The sequence below is a fragment of the Rhinolophus sinicus genome, linkage group LG04 (assembly GCF_036562045.2).
Source record: "Rhinolophus sinicus isolate RSC01 linkage group LG04, ASM3656204v1, whole genome shotgun sequence".
NCBI classification, from domain to species: Eukaryota; Metazoa; Chordata; class Mammalia; order Chiroptera; family Rhinolophidae; genus Rhinolophus; species Rhinolophus sinicus.
Window position 1 is genome coordinate 45,452,102 of NC_133754.1, and position 21,285 is coordinate 45,473,386.

The window sequence follows — 21,285 nt, forward strand, 5'->3', positions numbered from 1 at the left end:
GACCTTTCCTTCTGCAGCCACAGACCGCCATACACTTACCAAACGCCCGAGGTTGTAGTAACAATCTGGGTATTTCCTTCTGTGTTTGATTGCTGTTCGGTAACTTTGCTCAGCAGCTTCGAATCGTTTCAGGCTGTTCTGCACTATGCCTAAATTCATCCATGCAGCAGCAAAGTCGGGCCTGGGAGAGCATTTTAAAAAGGTAAACAAGGAAAAGAAAGGCTCAGACCCCAGAATGCAGGCACTCATTTCTTTGCCACTAGCATAATTATAAAAACAATGCTTACTGTATTTGTACAGCCAAAGACAGCAGCTCCTCCGCTTCCTGTAGCTCATTCCTCTCTTTTAAAATATTTCCAAGATTATTCATGGCATGAACGTACTTGGGATTTAATCTGGAAGTGGAGAGAAAAACCAAGCCATCTGTCAATGCTCAGTGGTCTTCACTAAACTCTCAGGAATTGGCAAAGATATCTTAAGTTGGGGCCTTAAACAGGATAGGCTTTTTAACCCTAGAAAGTTAGAATAAGACACGTATATAAATGAGACAAGATGCTTGCAGTACCTCACAGCTTCTCGGTAATATCTGATAGCAGCTGTTTGATTGCCTTTATCAGCAAGGTTTTTGCCAACATTGTAGTGAACCTGAAAATATAGATAAAAACTTGGCCATCAGCTCATAGATTTCTTTATTCAGAGCAGGAATATCTATTATATCTTCTAACTGAAAACAAAAGGTAGTGGTATTAAAAAAACAAAACAAAACAAAAACCCACCCACCAGAACTTTAGGTAAAACCCTTCTGAGGCTCAGCCAGAGGCCTTCTTGTCCTTAATCCCCCACCCTGTAGGAAAAAATCTGAAGACAGAGACATAACAAGCAGATGATACCACTGAAGTATAACAGAAGGATATTTAACTAAAGAACTCAACAGAGAAAACTGGAAAATCAGGACGTTGGGATGGTTTTACTGCTAAACCCTCTCTGACTCACACACCCATCCCCCAATAGGGCTGAGGGGATCCACCATTCTACTTTCTGTTTTTATGAATTTGACTATACTAGATTCGCAAATCAGTGAACTCAGATAGGATTTGTGTTCTTATGGCTAGCTGATTTCACTTAGCATAACGTCCTCAAGCTTTATCCATGTTGTAACATGTGTCAGAATGTCCTTTCTTTTTAAGGCCGAATGACATTCCATTGTATGTTTTTGCATTTTGTGTATCCATTCATCTGTCGACAGACACTTAGGTTGCTTCCACATTTTGGCTACTGTGACTAATGCTGCTATACACATGGGTGTTCAAATACATCTTTGAGATCCTACTTTCAATTGTTTTGGAGATATGTGTGTGTATATCTCCATTAGAATTGCTGAATCATCTGATATTTCTAGTTTTCATTTTTGAAGAACTAAAACGGTTAATTTTGTGTTACGAGAATTTTACCTCAATTTTTTAAAAAAGAGATTTTAATGATTGAAGAGGGTGTTAAAGTAGACTAAAAGAAACAGGGCTCACAAACCTATCGGAAATTCTCAGGTCATCTTAATGTGAGGGTACTGGGGTGGCCGACTTATGGTGTTTTCTCAAGTGTCCATGGGCTCAGAATAAATTACGAGGAAAGGAGCTGGGATCCAAACTAAGGCCAGGACCTTATTTCCAACTCATGAGGACTATTATCAAAAGTGTTTATTGATCATCAAAAGCTCCTTTTGGAGGCTTACAATGTAAAGGCCAATAGCAATCTTAGAAGAGATGATGCTACAGAAATTCATTCAGTTGGGTGTGTTAAGCGTGACTAATAACAATAACAGAAAGACCGGCATAGGTCACGTGCCTGGGGTCATCTTGAAGCAGGTGCAGGAGTTGGCACTGAATACGTATGGTCTCTTCTCTTCACAGCAGCCCTGACAGGTAGCTGCTATCACCCTCCCTTCTGAGCTGAGGGACTGCTTCCGTGTTGTTAAACATCTTACCCAAGGTTCTGGTGCTGAATTTCAACCCAGGGTCCAAAGCCTATATGTCTTCTCACTGTATCACCCTGGTGTTGATTAAACATAGGACTGAATACCCAAGGCAATTTCTACACCCACTCAATCACACCATCTATTACTTTTTCTTAAAAGTAAAATGTTTCCTTTTGTGTGTTAAGGGCTGAATTGTATCCTCCACAAATTTATAAGTTGAAGTCCTAAACCCCAGCACTTCAGAATGTGACTGTACTGGATCCAGGGTCTTTAAAGAACTCATTAAGTTGAAGTGAGGTCTTTCGGGTGGGCCCGAATCCAATTTGACTGGTGTCCTTACGAGAAGGGAAAATTTGGACACACAGAGAGATACCAGGGATGTGTGCACACAGAGGACAGGTCATGTGAGGACACAGCGAGAAGGTGGCCATCTACATGCCAGGGAGAGAGGCCTCAGGATTTATCAGCTCTGCCAACACATTGATCTAGGACTTCTGGCATCCAGAACGGTGAGAAAATAAATTGCTGTTGTTTAAGCCACGCTGTGTGTGGTATTTTGTTATGGCAAAATAATATATTGTGAAATAGAATAATGGTTTGAACATATTCAAGTAACAATACATCTGAACACTTCAAAACTCCTTCTGAAAATATAACCACATCCTGCCTCATCCATCTTAACCTACAGTTAGAGCACATTTTCAAAAATACTAGTATGTCTGGAAAGGTATGGAGCAGTGCAACATTCTTTAAGTGTATACGTAACAGAGATTTGTTTTTAACTGCCAATTTTCAGTTCCATACATTTATTTTTACCTAATCTAACAAAAAGAATCACAAGCAAGGATACTGCAGGAAATAGAAACGTGTACTATGGCACAGCACACTGCGTCATTTAAACTTCTTGAACCAAAGTCTTGTCCATTCGTAGATATTGTCATCTTCAAATTATAGCTTGGAGGCTAGTTAATGCTATGGTTGGCCGCACGTTTTGAAAAGTATGCTCCAAATGGTTTGATTTCCTGCCTCCCCCAGCCCCAGCCTGGAAGTGTTACTTCACCTCCTGTCCCACACACAAAAGAACAGAATCTGAGAATCCAACCTGAGTGAAGTGCTTGTGGTCCACAGAATACAAATACAGCTCTGAGCAGACTTCAACACGCCTCCCGCCTCTTCTGCCCCTGGGCTCCTGCTGCTTTCCTTTGTTATGGGGAAATTCTGTTTTCTCAAAAAAAAAGCTCACACAAGGAGTTCAAGTGCCCTCTGCAGCACAGACGTGTTCTGTCATATACCCTGAGCGCCAGAGACCAGAAAAGCAGGGAAGAAGGGACACTGCAAATTCAGACTGCAGTTATTTCAATGGAACTAGTTAAAGATTTCATCTGGTCTGAGAAGGCAAGATATCCATAATTGAGAACTGTAAACAGGTTTGCCTAGAGGCTGGACTTAACCTATGGCTTCTATGGAGGGAAGTATTTGAACAGAAAATAGTTGCCTAGATAACCCGGTGTAAAAACAAAACAAAACAACCCTGACAGTTTACTTAAAATAGTGTTTAAAGAATGAGTGATCTTTGTCTCCATGGAAGATAAAAGACTGAAGACGACTATTTATTCCTGAACTTTCCGCTTAGCCTTTGTGATTCATACTGAGGCAATGAACCAGCACAAAAGCCACAGATAAAACCAACAATTGCAACCCAATCACATGTAAATATAAAGGAAGTAAAAGCGTCAGTAAAGAAAGGCATTTTTAACACCAGTGTTAAAACCAGTTTGGTTCAAATATTCTGCCAATGGTTGATGTTAAACTTACAATGTTTTAAATACATAAATATCCTCTAATCCATCCTGGGTCACTCCCTAAGGAAATACCTCATTGTGGTATATGATTCTGTTCAGTGTTAAAAGAATTCAGAATTTTATCACCCAGTTCATACAAAGTGCCACATACTTTAAAGCCCTTAAAAACTAAAAATAACTAAATGAAACTAGATACTTGGACTCTCATCCGTAGTAGGTTCAAGGAATTTAATTCCCATTTGGCTCAATTCAATCACTAATACTGAGTGCCTACCATATACAAGGCACTGTGGGTAATTCAAATGTAGACCACACACTGGTACTACATACATGGATATTACAATCTTTTGAGAAAGAGGAATCTGAGTTTGTAAGTCTGGGCCTAATCTAAAGCCAGGTGTCAATTGCTTACTTAATATTCAATGAATATGAAGTGGAAACCAGTACAGAAAACGTATCTCCTGTAATGGAGTTTAATGAAACCAGTGTCTTCCTCATGAGATCTCTTCCCTGAAATCAACCTAGCTTTTTTTCCAGAAAACGGAAGTAAAGATAATTTTACTACATTTCAATTTATAGTGGAAAGTTAAAAACAAAATCTCTGTTTTGCTCATGCTGAATGGTATCACTGAAAACAGTTCTTAGAAGGGCCAATTACCACCAGGTCCACATTGAACTTGTACGTATGTTTTAAATTAAAGAGAGAAAACGACAGCGTGAGACATACAGTAATTGTGTGCATGCCCATGTGTGCACACCCTGTGTTTTCTAGCCTACAATGTATGAAGTCATATTAGTACTGGGGCAGGCAGACAGGCTCAAACATCACATATGTCCCGTCTCCACCCTACCCCACTTACTAGGTAACCTGGGCACCACACCATACCAGGTCTCGATCTAGTCACATAGATTACTAACCTAGATAACCTCTGTTCCATTTTTGTAGGCCTCAGTTTCTCCCATTTGGAAAAATAAAGAAAATAATAGCCTGTCTCTAAAAACCTTACAGGGAGGATAATGGAGATTAATTATAGAGTCTCTACAAAGAAATTTGAGTTCCTTGTGGGGAAGAACTATATAAATAGAAGGGATAATTACTACTATTCAAACATAAAAGTAAAAATAAAGCCAATCTATTAACATTTATGAAATTAAATCACAGGCAATTTATTTTTAGTAATAAAATAAACGGATAGGTCAGCAAATCACATTAATGATAAAAGTTTGAAATAATTCACTTTTACCCAAGTCTCCTAACTGTAAAACATGAACAAGATTTTTTAATCCAGGAAAAAGACAAACATGGAGTCAGCACCTTTTATACTATTCTTTCCTGCAAAGTCACAATAAGATGTCAACTATTCATTAGATTTATTTATATAATTTTACCTGAAATCATTGCTTTTTCTAAATACATGTAAAAAGGAGACAGAACTCCTGAGAGCGCTCTTGTTTTTACCCCCCATGATCACATATGCAGCAGCCTATGAAGCTGTAATTCTGATGACCCAAGAGAGAATGAATCATTAGTTAATAATACTAATGATCGATACTAACAGAAATTCTTCTAACCCAACTCCTTGGCATCCCGTTTTGAGCAAGTGACATTCCCTTTTTGTCCTTTAATGTGACAACCGAAACTAACACAAGCCTAAGAAAGCGGATGTTCCTTGAATACCTATGTTCTAACTGCCACGCTAGGGCACTTCACACATCGTATTTCATTCAGGCCTCACAACAAATGCAGGAGGTAGGCATTATGCCTCCTTCTACAGATAAAGGCACTGAAGTTTCAAAAAAGTTTGGTTTTGCCCAAAGAGACACAGCAGGTTAAGCTAGAAGTTTAGATTCATGAAGAAAACAAGTGAGACAAATTCCTACCAGACTGTTTCAACAAAAATACAGCTGATTTTAAAGTCTATACATTTATTTGTACCTAATCTAACAAAAGGCATCACAAATAGAGAAACCCCAGGCGATAGAAATGTGTACTACTGCACACCACACAGTATAAGTTAAACTTCCTGAACCAAACTGCTGTCCGTTCATCTTCAAGTTGTAGGTTGGAGGACGTGAGTTAATGCTAGGACCAGAGCTCGTGTTTTCAAAAGTGTGCTCTGAATGGCTCCACAGCGCACCTCCCCCAGCCCCAGACTGGAGGTGTGGCATTAGCTCTTCTGCTGTCACTTCAAAAGGTGACTGGACCAACTGGAAGATGAGGAAAACCTCATTTAAGTAATAGGCCGTTTCGTGAACATTGTCTGCTTTTAATTATTTCTTTTGAATTATTTTGGCTAAGTGGCATTTTAATAAATTTTATCAAAATCATAAAAAAAAAAATAGCCACAAAGAAAAACACAAGTATGGTCTTATGCTAGATTTTGTAGGGAGATCAACTTTCTTCTTATTCAGCTGCTGAACTTGAAACATTTCCTAGTAGCACCTTTCTAAAGAACATGGCCACTAACATACCTTAGCGTTGAGAGGACACACAGACAGGGCACTTCTGAAAAGCTGTTCTTCACTTCGCCACTCACCACTGCGAGTCATGCATCTCAGCGTGTTTAGGAATAAAATTCCCAGGACGAGAGCAGCAATTAGCTTCTGAAGAACAGAGAGACATGGTCAGTGTCATTAGGAAATCCGTCCAAACATCTTGGTGATGCGTGGCGCCACTCCTGACCAGTACCTTTTTCTTAGTGTGTTTACTGAGAGCTCCAAATCCAAACGTCAGCAGCATGCAGTACCCAGCACTGGGGAGGTAGAGGACTCGCTCGGCCACCACAAAGCCCACTCGGAAGAACAAGTTACTTGCCGGAAGAAATGGGATGATGAGAAATCCCAGGCCCAGCGTAAGGACCCTGGAAAATGAGAAGTGCTTAAAACGACTATTTTCCGACTTAAGAAGTCTGACTCAACATTAAAAAATAATATTAAAGGCCTTTCCCCCTCATGCCATCAATTGAGAAAAGGTAGCAGCAGCAGCAAAATGTTGTCATCAGCAGAGAGGGTTTAGCCTGGAAGTGTTAGAATAAGACATAAAAATCTTACTAAGGCACTAGGCATCAAGTATAAGGATAAAACTTACAAGTCACACAATTCCTATCAATAAGGTTAGCATGACTGTACTTGTGAGGGCTTATTAATTCACCTACTCTTAACTACACCTCAGACCATGTACGTATTGAACAGCCCAGTAGATATTGGTCTCAATTAGTTCAGTATAGTTTTCATGGGAACCCTCCCCCCAAACTTAATGGGAATAATAATAACTAGCTTAAAGTAATCTGAAATAAACTAATATCATTTTGGGGGCTACATCTCCACAAATTTCAGTCAAGTAAAAAGAAAGCTAGAAACGAGGCTATCATTTCTAATATACCATATGACATAAGAGTATGAATTGGGAAGCTAGGTCAAATTCGGTGGCTTCTATCTGGAACCTGTGCCTACAGTATTTTAAAAATAAAATCTTATTACATGTGTCTAAATGACACTGGGACAAAAGTTTGTTGCTGTTTAGAATTATGAACCAATTTAAGGCACAGGTAAACTTGAAACTTAATTTATTTTGAGAAATTACTAAATCTAATTCCATAAACACTTATGTGTAAAGGAAATCATCTTAAATAGTTTTCTTTCTCATGAAACACATTTGTTTTTCCCCAATTATTTCCTCAATAACCTTTTCTTTTCTTTCTTTTTTTTTTTTTGGTGAGAAAGAATAGTCTCTTTGGGGCAGCAGTTTATTTTGTACTAAGCAACAACAGAAGGAATCACTATAGCATCCACCAGGGTTTTCTGAAGGAGAATTGTGAAATAATGGGCACAACACACATCAATTACACTCTCTGTTCTGACCCTAAATTACTCTTTACCACCTACTGAGAAAAGGATCTCAAAATGCTACTTCATGGGGAAAGGGGGCGGGGGTGATAAAGCAGTCATCCATACCCTCTCCTCCAAGTTCACTCCCCACTAGTTGAAGCCAGCGATGGATTCCAAATGGATGAACTCATCCTAGTGAAAATATGTATTGGAAATAAATGTCTTTAGACATTACTTCCATAAAATCGTTAAAATGATCAGTGCTGGATTTAGCAAAACGCTTCTGACTCAACCCAGTGTGGAAGTTAAAATTCAGCGCTGCCTCTTACCTTCTCTTGTGACTGTCTTCAGAGCAGAGGGCTTGGCATATTAGGCCAATTAGGCAGAACCAGAGTGCTGCTAGCGCAATTACCCTCCAGTCACCGACTGACTTAATGAGGGGGATGCAGCCCATTGACCAATCAAAACACAGCCACCAGGGGCACAGCAGCAGCCAGGCATTCAATGAATAGTAGTAATTATAGTTTATGGCCTGTCAGTCAAAATGAAAACAAACATTTATTTGATACTGAGGTTGAAAAAAAATACATATATCTCCTAACTTCACTTTGGGGGCATCCATATGTTTCTGTTCGAGGAGAGCAGTTGTATAAAACAAAATGTTGCCACTTTCTACATTGGACATGGAACTATACTTTGCAATGTATTAAATGTGTTCAGATTTTACTAGAGAAAAATACTGCATAGCTACCAGACTCTGCTATACAGTTGTCACACTTCTGATATGACATCACTATGTCTGATGAGTGATACCCCAAAGTCTGTGACCCAGGAAATTTGAGGCCCATGGGTCACGTATGTGCCTAACAATATAAGAATAGGATTCCATGGTAATTCTCTTGATTCTGTCTCTGTGAGATGCACCGCTAAGAAGTTGAGGCTTGACACCCTTGCCTTCAGAAAAAGCAAACCTTTACAATAAAGAGAGTCTTGACACCATCAGATTTTTAAAGATACCACCAATATTGTTATATTTTGTTTAAACCCTGCTCGTCAATTTCCTCTATAACAAAAGTAACGGGATTAGGGGGACACTTCATTGAGGCTGGCAAGAAACTTGAGGTTAAAAGGAACCACTCTTTAATTTTGATTAGAATGGAAACACAAGGGGCTGCTCTCCTCTCGATGACCTTATAAAAAGCTGCTTTCATCCTAGAATATCCTTCATAACAGCACACAAACGTGTAGGTGTTCCATTTATTAGGGATCTCGTGGGTGTGCTGTGGGGCGAGATGAGGAGCACGGATGAAGGACCTGGGCGTGTGGCGGGCAGACTCACAGAACTCACCCTGACCAAAATGCTGTCGGCAAAGGAGGCGGGGTTGTCCACCTCGGTGAATGCTGGGGGGCCGGTGCCCATGATTTTCCAGCGCATGTAGAGCACCCCTGCAGCCCCCAAGGCCAGCAGGGTCATTCTGAAGAGGAGGCCCCCATTTCTGAGCACACCAATGTTCTGAAAGGACAACGCAAAGCCCTGATGTCACCGATTTTCAAATAGAAATGTGGCCAAGCCAGGTACAAATGTGCAACAATTCTGCCTGAACTGCACTGACACTGCGCTTTAAAAGGTTGGCTAGTTTAGCATTCAAAATCACAAGAAATACTTTGAAATGGCATTTTAAATCAGCCGGTCCTTGACATTTTCCATGTCTGGGCTGCAGACAAAAGTATATACTCACCTCTAATGACTTGTCCTTATGTAGTACCTTCTGGACAATTTCCAGAACATTTAATTTGCCTATCACCAAGATGTCAAAAACTGCATTTAAGCCCTAAGGAAGCAAAACAAGGCAATCAGTGGTGGCAGAGCCTAACTCTGATTAGGTAGCAATTATACCTCACAATTTTACTATTAAATCTAGACAAGGAATGTAGTCGATTCGGTAATTACGGAAGACCTCTTCAGCTCTTAAAAACCCCTATTGTTTCTATGAAATCAGCTCATGGTACTATAGTATAACAAATGTATTAGCAAGTAAATTCCTGTTAGTCCTAATTTCATAGTCTGTACGTAAGAGTACGATAAGATTTGGGATAGCTAGAAAGTTGGACCTCTGCAGAGGTCCTTCCTTTTCTCTTTCTTCCTTTACTGTAAAACAGTCCCTTAGTTGATACAATAGAGTGGTTACCTGGGCAGTTATTATGCCTAAAATCATAAAGGCAGCCATCAACCTTGACATCCCAGCCACAGAAGTAATTACGTCTTAAAAACCTCCAGTGCTGACTGACTGGCCAGCGTAGCAGAAGCAGGAGCAGGGCATATAGAACAGTCTCTGCTGGCCCTTTGAAGATCTCTCAGGATCAGATTCCTAATTGCCCATCAGCTTTCTGTGCTTGCTGGGCACACACCATACTGAATTTCCCAGCTTCTCTTGCAGTTAAGCATGGTCATGGGACTGAGTTCCAGCCTATGGGATGTGGGTAGAAGTGATAATGCCCCATCTCGGAGATTTGGTTATAAACCTGTGCATGCACCACTACTCGGTTTCCCCACCCAGCTGGCTGTGAGGGAGACAAGGGAGGCGATCAGGGTGACTTTGGAAACTACACACTGACAGTGACAGAGCCTCTGCCAGCCTGGGTAACTGTGTGGAGGGCAGCTACCTCTGTCACCTGCAGCACCGCCCACGACTGTTAGGTAGATGATACATGACTTCGATTATGTGATGATGCAACTGGATTTTGAGAATGTGATACTGTGGCTCCACCCACGTGAACAGCTTCCATTACCACCACGAAAGTTTCTTTCTAGCAGGTGAAAGCTGCTTTTGCAGCTATTAAACCTATAGCTACAGGCTGAAGGCTACGCAAGCCTTGGATTTATTCTATTGTCTACCCTGCAACAGATGTTCCATAGATGTTGCTGCTGCAGACAATGTCATAGAGCAGAGCTCTCTGTCCAATAAAGTGGTCAGAATACATATGGCGTTATTGGGATAACGCTGCCCCTGAATGACTTGGGTCTCTTTAATACGGGGATTTGTGACAAAGGAGATCATACATCATCAGAAACCCGTGGTAATTTGTGGTTTTCAGAGCAAGGATGACATGCCTACTTAACCCTCTCGCAAAATGCTGGGAGCCATTAATTATCCAATACACGGGCCAGCGCTGGGTTAATCATTTCAAAGAATCCTGATTTTATTCACCCGTGTGATATATGATTTTAGTGGGTCACAGAAGACCATTTCTGCCTGTGTAAACCAGCAGAAGCTCCCTGTTGAGCTGCCGCTGCTTTCTTACGCTGTTTGTTTTTCTGCCTGTGAGCTATAGGACAGTCACCAAGGGGTGACAGGGTCATGTCGTCCTAAGGACTAAGTAAAACACAGGTTTGGCACTCCCTCCCCTTTCCCACTTAAATGCATCATCAATATGTCCACATTCTTATCAAATTTTTGAAAACAGCTAACTTTCCCCATATCGTTATAGTCACATAAATTCAACCTAATTCTTTAGTGCTTTTCAAATATTAATGGGAGTCACCTTGAGACCTTGTGAAATGGAGATTCTGATTCAGCAGGTCTGAAACCCTAAATTTCTAATAAGGTCCCGGATAATTCTGATGCTATTGGTCTTTAAACCACACTTTGAGAAGCAAGGGTTCAGGGTTCAGGATCTCAGTAGGATGGTTTTGTCCCTCAGTGGATGCTTGGTAATACATGGAGACATTTTACGTTGTCCCCGCTGAGGGGGTTCTACTGGTAACTAGTGAGTGGAGGCCAGGGAGTGTGCTAACAATGCATGAGACAGCCCCCCCATACAAAAGAAGATCCAGCCCAAAATGTCAATAATAGCAAACATTGAGAAACATTGGTTTAGAGCAAACATTTAAAAAGCAACTCATGAAATTCAAGTATCTCTGCACAGCAATTCTTTCTATACCATTTCCTAGCTCGCTAACCTTGACATTATAGATTGAGTCCAATAAAACCACTGATCTTTGCCTTTACTTGTGTCAAACCCTGAATAGCTCTTATTGCTCTTTTTCACGGTATTCCTATACGGACCACCCACATCTCATATCTTTGTTTTCCATTTCTCCCCCTCTGCTCACATCCCTAATTTCTAGATTTCCCTCTAATAATGCAAGGCAGAAAATTGGCTAGAATGCAGGAAAGGGAAAGTGGATTTCAATGCCTCTCCCTTCCTGGGCTTCGGTTCAGATCAGATGTAGGAGGTGTGCACCTTCACTCTTCAGAAGTCCTCTCCTCTTCTCTTTCACATTTCTAGTCAAAGCCAAGTATAACATAACAAACACGCAATATTTGTTTAATCAGGACCAGAAGCATTGAAGGGTGGTCAGTCCACTGTTACATTCAGGACTGCTGAAATACGAGAGCATCCAAGAAAACTCAAACCATTCTTTTATCTTTTTCTACAGGACCTCTCCAAGAGACCTAATCACCACTCTATAAGAACTCCCCACTCTCCATTTCTACCAGTTGCTAATGCTAGCCAACTGAAACAGGCAATCCCCATATGAAACACCAGGATTGTGAAAGCACACACACATCATTAGAACGGTCTATGACCGTAGGCCAGCAATGGAGCGCCGTAGAGGAGGTCACATGGGCAGGGCCAGCCCATCTTGTCTCTATAGGGAGGCAAAGGTGTGTACAGAGTAGGCCCTGACTGCCTCGGTCTTACCAGCACGGTGATCCCTTGCTCTTTGCACAGCATGGCCATAGCTCCCAGAAGGATACTCAGCAACACCCAGAATGTAGAGTGGGTTCCCTCCTTGTTACCTGCTGATTAAAAAAAATGACAACGGTAGAAGTCATACAACACAGCTCAGTCTTGTTAGCATGAGGAACTAAAATTCCAAGCAAGCACCTTACCTAGCTACAATTTAAAAACAGAGTCAACTTCTGACAGCCTTTCTCCGTAGGCGAGTATGTTAGACCCCTACGTTTCTGGTTAGATAACACTCTCTAAATGGTACACACGTCCCTCTCAAGGTGTACCTTATCAGGATCAGGTGCCAGAGCCATTGGGGACACTGTAATGAAGCCACGGCCACAGAGACATTTCATTGTAGAGTCCCCATGGGGCAAGTTCCTTCTCTCCGACCTGCCAATCATTTGATAGGCCATTCTGACAAGTTATGTTGAGAACTCCCACTGAGAGTGTAAGCACTGCATTTGGGTGCATAATGACCTCAACACTTGCTGCTGCTGTCACAACGACAGGAGCATGGGAAGGCCTGAGCAGCTCTGAGAGTCTCTCCGACTCCACGGATAGCCTGGTCTCTCTGAACATCAAGTGGTGTGAGATGGGTCTGCTCTGCTCCCAGTGTGGAATAGCTCTGACCTATGAAGAACACAGGACCACTGACAGGGCTGGCATCCACCTAGCACTGGGCAGGTAAAGGCATAGGGCAGGCTGGGCTGCCAACCTGCATGGGGACTCAAACACCTGTAACAGGAAGCCAAAACACCTGCGCCGATATGGCCAGGCTGTTCAAGGGCCCACTCAGCTTGCTGAGAAAATGTCCTCATTCACAAACAGGCTCCAGCAGCAGGAGACATTGGAAGTCAAGCAGAAAGGATGCATGGGCTAATTTTTCCTGACTTTTTTTGGCTTTTCTTGGGAATCTCTGTATATCAAATTTCCAGGTTTAATGTACAAAGAGGCAGGATATAATAACAAAAAAATTTTTATTTATTATAGTTGAGGTACTTTAAGGCTTTCAATGAGGCCAGCTGATCAGTAAAAGCCTTATTAATTTGGATTCCACTGTCTCATAAAAACACAATGAACACTCTTGTTTTAAGCCTTTCTAGTCCTTTCTGCTGCCTACAGGATAAAGGTGACCCTACTGAGAATGGCATTTAAGACCTGCTGACCTGGCCACATGACATCTCTCTGGCTTTTCTGGGCCTATATTTCAGGCACACCTGCCAACACACTCTCACTTTGCTTTGTGTATTCTGTTCTTTGGCTGCAAGGCCCCTGGCAAAATCTTATCCATCTTATACAGATGTCAGATGTCACTTAAGCTGTGAAATGGCACCCCCACCCTCCCAGGCAGCCACCTTTCTCAATTCACTTCTTTCTCCACAGTTAGACCAGCAAATGGTCTGCATGTCTGACATCCCTGAGAATGGGGTCACGTACCTCGGCCTCCCTGGTTAACCCCCTAGACTAAGTGAGGCCCAGCTGCAGCACCCTGAACCGAACTTATCACAGTCTATCGCTACATTCTTCACACAGTTTATTACAAATACTTGGTTTCCTGAATTTCCCCTAGATTGGGAGAGGTGGGGGTCTCTCAACCTCAACACTACTATTTGGACTGATTAATTCCTCGTGAGGGCTGCTCCATGCATTGGAGAATGCTTAGCAGGACCCCTTGCTTCTCCCCATTAGACAACAGTAATATTCCTAGCCCTCAGTTGTGACAATCAAAAATGTCATAAGCTTTGCTAAATGTCCTGGGGGCAGGGAGAAAGAAATGACCTCAAGCTGAGACCACTGCCCTAAAATGTGGTCCATGGACCTGCCCTTGAACCCTGTTGGAAATCAACCCTCAGGCCCTGCCCAGACCTGCAAAGTCAGAAGCTGGAGGGTGAAGCCCAGCAATGTGCCTTTTAACCAGGGGGCAGGTGATTCTGATGCAGCTGAAGGTGGAGAAGCATCACTCTAGACAGGAAGCTTACTCACATCTCATCTCTGCCTCAGGCCTGGCTTGTAGGAGCAACTCAGAAGTTTTTCTGACGGAATCTACGGCCTCTGCCTGACTCTGGGAAGGCGTGGTCAGAGAATGAAATGCCTGTCCACCGTCCACCGAAACAGGCAATAAGCGCACAACTCACGGAACCACATCGTAGTGAACGTTGGAGTAAGTGTCTTAGAGGGTGTGCATATAATCTCCTTTGCAGCAACGGATGCAGCGACGGAAATGCTGAAGTCTTTTCCATAATGCATCCAGCAGGGGGCCACGTGGCCTTGACTTCAGTAACTTCTGAGAAGGGTGTTAACTTTCCACAACAGCCTATTTCATTTGTAAACTTTGGACTGCTAGAATCTTCTTTTCTGGAATGAGCCCACACCTGCCTCCCCAAATTTCAGGTCTTGGTTGTGCCCTAGAGCACTGTCTCTCCAATTGTTCTAGGAGCACAGCGCCCGGAAGCCAAGTTCTCTTTACTGAAAACCATTATGTATTGGAATGTTTAGCTCCATCAAGCAAACTAAGGATAATTTTACTTGCAGAAATTAATTACAGCATATGTATGTAATACCAAAAGATCACAATTCTGAGCCACAAAAATAACAAAACCCTGTTCAATTCATCATGATTGCATTTGAGTGTTTACATATTTATTGGAACTTATTATTTTCTTTTGGCATTTGCTGGCAATCATTAGCAGACAAGTGTTTGTAGACACCAAAGCCTTTGAAAAAATTATGACCAAAATAACCTTAAAGCTAACATGTTGGCTAATTCCTTTTAGGATATGATTTTGAGAAAGGCTCCACACATTTTAGCAGCAGAGCACAGGGGTCCAGCTGGCAAAATGGAGGTGATCACAGCTCACAATGCACCATGCCAGGGAGAAGGTCATGCCTTCTGACATATGACAGAAATGGATGGCAGATGACACGCTTAAGGCTTGTGCCTTGTTGGCTCGGTAGCTCTTTCTCCCATAACACACCTTCCTGAGTCTGTGTCAATCTACTTTCAGGATTTTCTCATGTTAGCAGTCTATATGTAAATAGACACCTTTAACTGTAAACGAACCCATTAATTATCACAGGGTCTCCTCCACAGATAAATGTGGTAAAAGACACCCCCACTCCGGCTCCTATGCCACACCAGGCCCAGCCCATGTCCACTAAGCATTAGGCTCAGTTAGTTCATGAGAAACCAAATGGACCTCTTGCCCCATTACCTAGATTTGATTTTTTTAAGCTTCCCCCACTCCCACAATTTGTGTTCATACCTCTTAACAAAACATAATATTATTTCCCAATGTAATGTTCCCTGTTCTTAACATTAAAAGCAGGTCCCTCGATCATTTTACATTTCTTCCTAGAAAAACTGAGTTAGCTTGTATTTTACTTGACCATAACATGGATTAATATTTCTCCTATGGACCAGTGGCTTTGGGTAAGAAAAAAAATTCCTAGCTCCTCCATGAAAATACCCAAAAGATGGCTCTTGAAAGCATTCCATTAACACAAAGTTAAATTACTACAGGGATGAAAAAGTCATGGGCTCATTTTCCACTTGTCTGGAATTTAAAATGGCTTTCTCCTTAGATGGCTAAGTTAGAAAATTCACTGAACACAGAAAAACAACTTATATAGAAAACACAGCCTTCAGATTTATTGATAGCTTTCTTCTTACTCACTCCAAAATTTCACCACACTTCTCAAAACCCAAATTTCTGTGGGGGACCCAGATTCCCACTACCTCTCAAATCCTCTATTACGATTCTTCCGGAAGAGTCCTACTCTTTAGTTTTCTCTTATACTTCTGATTTATTCCAAACACATCCAGTATGAAAACCTATGAAAGATGAAGACAATGTGACTTGGCTGAAGAAGTTTCTTCAGTTTCAGTGATTATTAAATATTAAAGTGTCACTTCTCAGCAGTGGCAATTTCCAATCAAAGGCAAAATTTCAGGGGGTCAGTTATAAACCTAGTAATGACTCCACATTCAGAAAACCATTTTAGACCACTAATGTCCAGAAGAGTAGCCATTATAACTAATGAGCACCTGAAATTTACCTAGATACTGTTGAGACATGTCATGAGAGAAAACACACACCTGATTTGGAAGATTTTGGTATAAAGGATGCAAAGTATTTCATAATTTCTATACTGAGTACATGTTGAAATTATAGTTTTGATATATTGGGCTGAATAAAATGTACTGGTAAAATTCATCTCCCCTACTTCCTTTTATAATGTGGCTACTAGAAAATTTTAAATTGTATGGGTGGCTCACGTTGTGTTTCTACTGCACAGTCCTGCCTATAGCATGTGCTCAAAGATGCAGCTCAAAGAGGAAATGATCGGCACATGGCTGTATTCCAAGTCTGCCTTTGAAAACCTGGAAAATACGAAACGAGTTTGTCTATTGAAATCCAACTCTTTCTCCCCCCAGTCCCTACCAGAGAAGCCACGTGATACTTTATCAGGAGTCATAAGACTAAGCTTTCACACACACTTCAGTTTATCCAGAGTCTAAACTGGAAACTTAACAATATTTATAAACTACATCGTATAAATGAAAGGGTCTCTTTACAAATGTGTGGTATGTATGTGCATGATAAACCAAGGCCAAACTACAGGGTGCTGACAAAGTGTTTCGAGTACTCGGGGTGAACAAGAAAAGATTCATAAAAATTAAATAATCAACTGGGAAGCTGGTCCCGAGTTTGGGGACAGCCCAGCCTAACAGACTTCTGGTAACGCGACCTGCTGTAGTATAGTTTTACCCATGTAATTGCCCAAATTACGATTTTCTTTGAGTTTTGATTTGTCCAGCCTAACAGACTTCTGGTAATGCGACCTGCTGTAGTATAGTTTTACCCATGTAATTGCCCAAATTACGATTTTCTTTGAGTTTTGATTTGTCAAGGTGACTTATGCTAATAATTGCCAATATACAGCACAATCTAGGGAATTTTGACTGTGTTTTTGTGACTTTGCTCTTATTCAGTAACTAATGCAAACCATTCTTTTATTTCCAAGTTTGCGCATTTTAGTAAGACAACTGAAACAGACAATGGCAGGTCACCTTGCATATAGATGGCACTCAATAAACACCCACTCAATCAGTAAATAGTTTCATTTATTCCCATGTCTATCAGGAGTCTTATTTAACTCCCATATTTCTTATGCAGTTATGAGATGTGATTCAATACCAAAAAGTTAATAATTTGTTTAATGTGAACAAACACAGCTAAAAGTCTTTTCACTTTTAATTTAGTCTTTGAACCTCTTCACAATAGAATAAAATCCATCACACAAGAGACTCTTTAAAAAAAATTGTTATTAAAAAAATTACATAAGGACTATTAAAAGGCATAGGAAAAATTGATTTTAATTTTAAATGTAGAAGTAACTGTTAAAAACAGTAAAAATAAATCCTGAGAGGCAGATGTCACCTGCAGTGCACTTGCATTTATGAATATTTTTATTCAAAAAAAACTTCCCCAAATAGGGAATTCTAACTGGTGCATAGCTCTATGTAAGCATCTCAGGATGTTACCTTTACCCAGAGTTCTCCATTTTACCTCCATTCAGTCTGCTAAACTTGAAGTACCAATGACCCAGGAGAAGAGAAAAAAACAACAAAAAACTATTTTGACACCATGCGACATCTCTCATCACTTAAGAAGACAACTTGCTCTAAGATAATTATTCATTATTAGCAAACATCAACAGTTTATGATCCAGAACTTAATAATAGAGATGGGCCTAGAAAATATTTTCCTTGTTTCTGTATATGTCTCTATTATCAAAGATAATTCAATCACTTAGGTAAATGGAGGCAAAGGCTAATGGAGTGGAGGGAGCACAGGAAAAAAAAACCCCAACCCAAAATGTACTAATAGAAAGACACTTGTCAGTGCTAACACTCATAAGTGCCAACAGATGTGATCAATTTAATGAAGCATGTGCCTTGGATTTGGCACTACTTTCCAGTGGGAAGATCTTTCAGAAAAAGCATCACATTATCTGAGCTACCCTCTTCACCACTCAATGCCTGGCATCTCCACCGTCTTGAAATTGGCATGTCATGTTGTGTGTGGGAACCACGCCACCCTGACAGGTGGCCCAACTCTCTCTGCCAGAATGACACAATGAGCATCAGATTCTCGTTCCAAAAGTTGGAGCCAACCAAGCAGTGCTTCTACCCGCAGAATGAAAGAAGTCAGACATTGCCGGTCTACATGACAGGACCGTTTTGGGAAAATCAAGCAATGCAGAAACCAAAGAAACATGAAGGCAGAGAGAGAGAACACACACGAATACCACTGTCACAATTCAGTCGGCAAGGGCCCCAAAGCAAAGGTCCTACACTATGTGAATTACACAATTGCCCTATTTTTTTTTAAGCTATGGTAGTGTGATTCTAAGTCAAACAGAAGCCTTAAGTCAGAATGAAGACATGAAGAAATAACTTTTACTCTCAAGAGTAAGAGTTATCTTGTTTTAGCTACCTGAATTATAAGGAAAGCAATACAGCAAATAAAGTTTTAAGAATGTAAAACAACTGAGATTTAAAATCTTGTCTTTTATAATAGATTAGAATTTAAAATGGTTGTTCTAGGTATGTAGCAAATTCCTTCCCTAAAAAGATTCTCTCTTCCCCACTATAAGTAATTAAATTTCTCTTCCTGGTCCTAACTCCCATGAAACAAGTATTTTAAGGTATAAGTTTAGTTTTAGCTATTCTAGAAACTTATTATGCAGAGAGATTATCTATTTCCAATCCGAACTACAGACTTTAAGAGAGATGTAAATATCAACAAGATGTCACATCATAAGAGTAATACTTTTTGTTTTGGGTATTCAGAAATAATACCCAGTGCACCATCGACTTCATCTGACTTTGTGTTTTTCTTTTTTTATAAGAAAATGTGTGCTTCCTTTATAAGGACATGCCCTTTCTTAAAAAGGATTCTGTTGTAAAAGATCTTGCTTGGAGATATTCTATTTAAATGCGTGTGCACGCACACACACACACACACACACACACACACACACAAAAGGCAGACAGAAATGTTCTGTTAGTAGATTTTTCTTATTTTCAAAAATGTCAGGATTCCAGAGGTTAGCATAGAATTGCTTGTTAACAAACTCAGGCAGTTGAAAATTGTCCAGAGCTTTATAATACAGATACCACATCTATAAAGAAAGCTAATGAGGTTATCAAAAAGAAATGTATCCTCTGAAAGGGCTTTTTAACTAGTCAAATCATTAATTTCAGAGCACGCCATTTTTTGTGCCCTTATAAAAAAATATTAAATCTGTTCCTCTGTAAAAACTTTTCTTGAACTTCAAGTTTATATGGAACTAATGCTAGACCTTTTGTTTGAATTTATGTTCAGATCCAAAAAGAACAAAGACCAGGTCACTTTAAACCTAAGTTGAAACAATGAATAGCACTATTATTGTATCCAATAAATACTGGACTGAACTTCCACTATAAAAGAGCTTTGATTCTCAGTTGAACACTTACAAACATGTGGACAACATGAGAAACGGGGACAAGGAATCATCATTGCCATGACATGTGTTTACCACTTGGTGTTTTTTTTTTTTGCAGTCCACACTGACTAGATAGGGCAAAGTAAAAAAATGTCTGACTATTTCTTAAGATATCACAAAGACCAAATGAAAATACATACACCTGAATGTCCATGAGTATCAAGAGCTTTCCTCTGTTGGACTCAAAGAAATTTAATAGAGAGTAAATGGAAGAAATTAGCAGTATAAAATAGAACTACCATATGACCTAGCAATTCTGCTTCTTGGTGTTTATCCAAAGGAAATGAAATCACTATCAAAAAGATATATGCACCCGTATGTTCACTGCAGCATTATTTACAATAGCCAAGACATGGAAACACTCTAAGTGTGTACTAACAGATGAACGCATAAAGAAAATGTGGCACATTCAATATTCATACAATGGAATATTATTTAGCCACAAAAAGGAAATCTTGCCATTTGTGACAACGTGATGGACCTTGAGGGCATTATGCTAACCGAGATAAGTAAGACAGAAAAAGACAAATACTGTATGATCTCACTTTTATGAGGAATCTAAAATAAACTGAATTCATACAGAGAACATTGTTGGTTGCCAGAGGCGATGGGGGGATGTGGGCAAGATGGATGAAGTTAGTCAAAAGGTAGACTTTCAATTATAAATAAGTCCTAGGGATCTAAGGTACAGCATGGTGACTATAGTTAATAATACTGTACTGTATATTTGAAAGATGCTGAGAGAGTAGATCTTAAAAGTTCTCATCACAAGAAAAAAAATTCTAACTGTGTGTGGTGGTGGATGTTAACTAAACTTATTGTGGTGATCATGTCACAATACATACATATAGCAAATTATTATATTGTACACCTAAAACTAATACAATGTTATATGTCAATTATACCTCAATAAAAAATAATAAACTGTACATTCCAGGGTCAACAAAGAAATTCGCAGTACAGAGTTGTAGTCATCAGTTCTGCATAAACGCACCAGAAAAGAAGGGTATGCGTACTGAATGCCTGTTGTGAGGTGGGTACAAGGAGGGAAAAGTTAACAAGGACGTACAGAGAACCAGACAGGTGTTCGGAATAATGGAAGCTCATTTTAATCAAAATACACTAGACTGTAAGCCCTTCAAGGGCATGAACTGTGTCTTCCTAGTTTCTGTATCCATAACACCAGGAACTGGGCCTGTACAAAGGATGCCCTTACTGTTTGATTAATTATTGCTAACAGAACGAACGGCCGAAATTGCTAAGCCTCTCCGTGATTTTAGAACAGAATCAAACACAGTGTCTTATCGTGAATACCTTAACCAGAATTATTTTTACATACAGAGTTCTTAACTGCTTCTTGTCTGTGAAGGTATTACTAGTTGGTGAAAACTT

The 21,285-nt window shown here is 40.3% G+C and overlaps 1 protein-coding gene across 2 annotated transcripts in view; it reads right to left on the minus strand.

Moving 5' to 3' along the window:
- Positions 1-21,285, minus strand: part of TMTC4 (transmembrane O-mannosyltransferase targeting cadherins 4) — a 57,992-nt gene that overhangs the window by 14,702 nt on the left and 22,005 nt on the right. The window contains exons 6-14 of one of the 2 annotated variants that reach the window (XM_019754228.2): positions 12,310-12,407; positions 9,342-9,434; positions 8,951-9,115; positions 7,932-8,134; positions 6,464-6,635; positions 6,247-6,378; positions 566-645; positions 288-395; positions 40-181 (exon numbers count right to left, since the gene is read on the minus strand). In XM_019754228.2, coding sequence (XP_019609787.1) covers positions 40-181; positions 288-395; positions 566-645; positions 6,247-6,378; positions 6,464-6,635; positions 7,932-8,134; positions 8,951-9,115; positions 9,342-9,434; positions 12,310-12,407 — 1,193 coding nt within the window. Of the gene's footprint in view, positions 1-39; positions 182-287; positions 396-565; positions 646-6,246; positions 6,379-6,463; positions 6,636-7,931; positions 8,135-8,950; positions 9,116-9,341; positions 9,435-12,309; positions 12,411-21,285 lie in introns of both variants that reach the window. The other variant, XM_019754227.2, reaches the window with a different exon arrangement.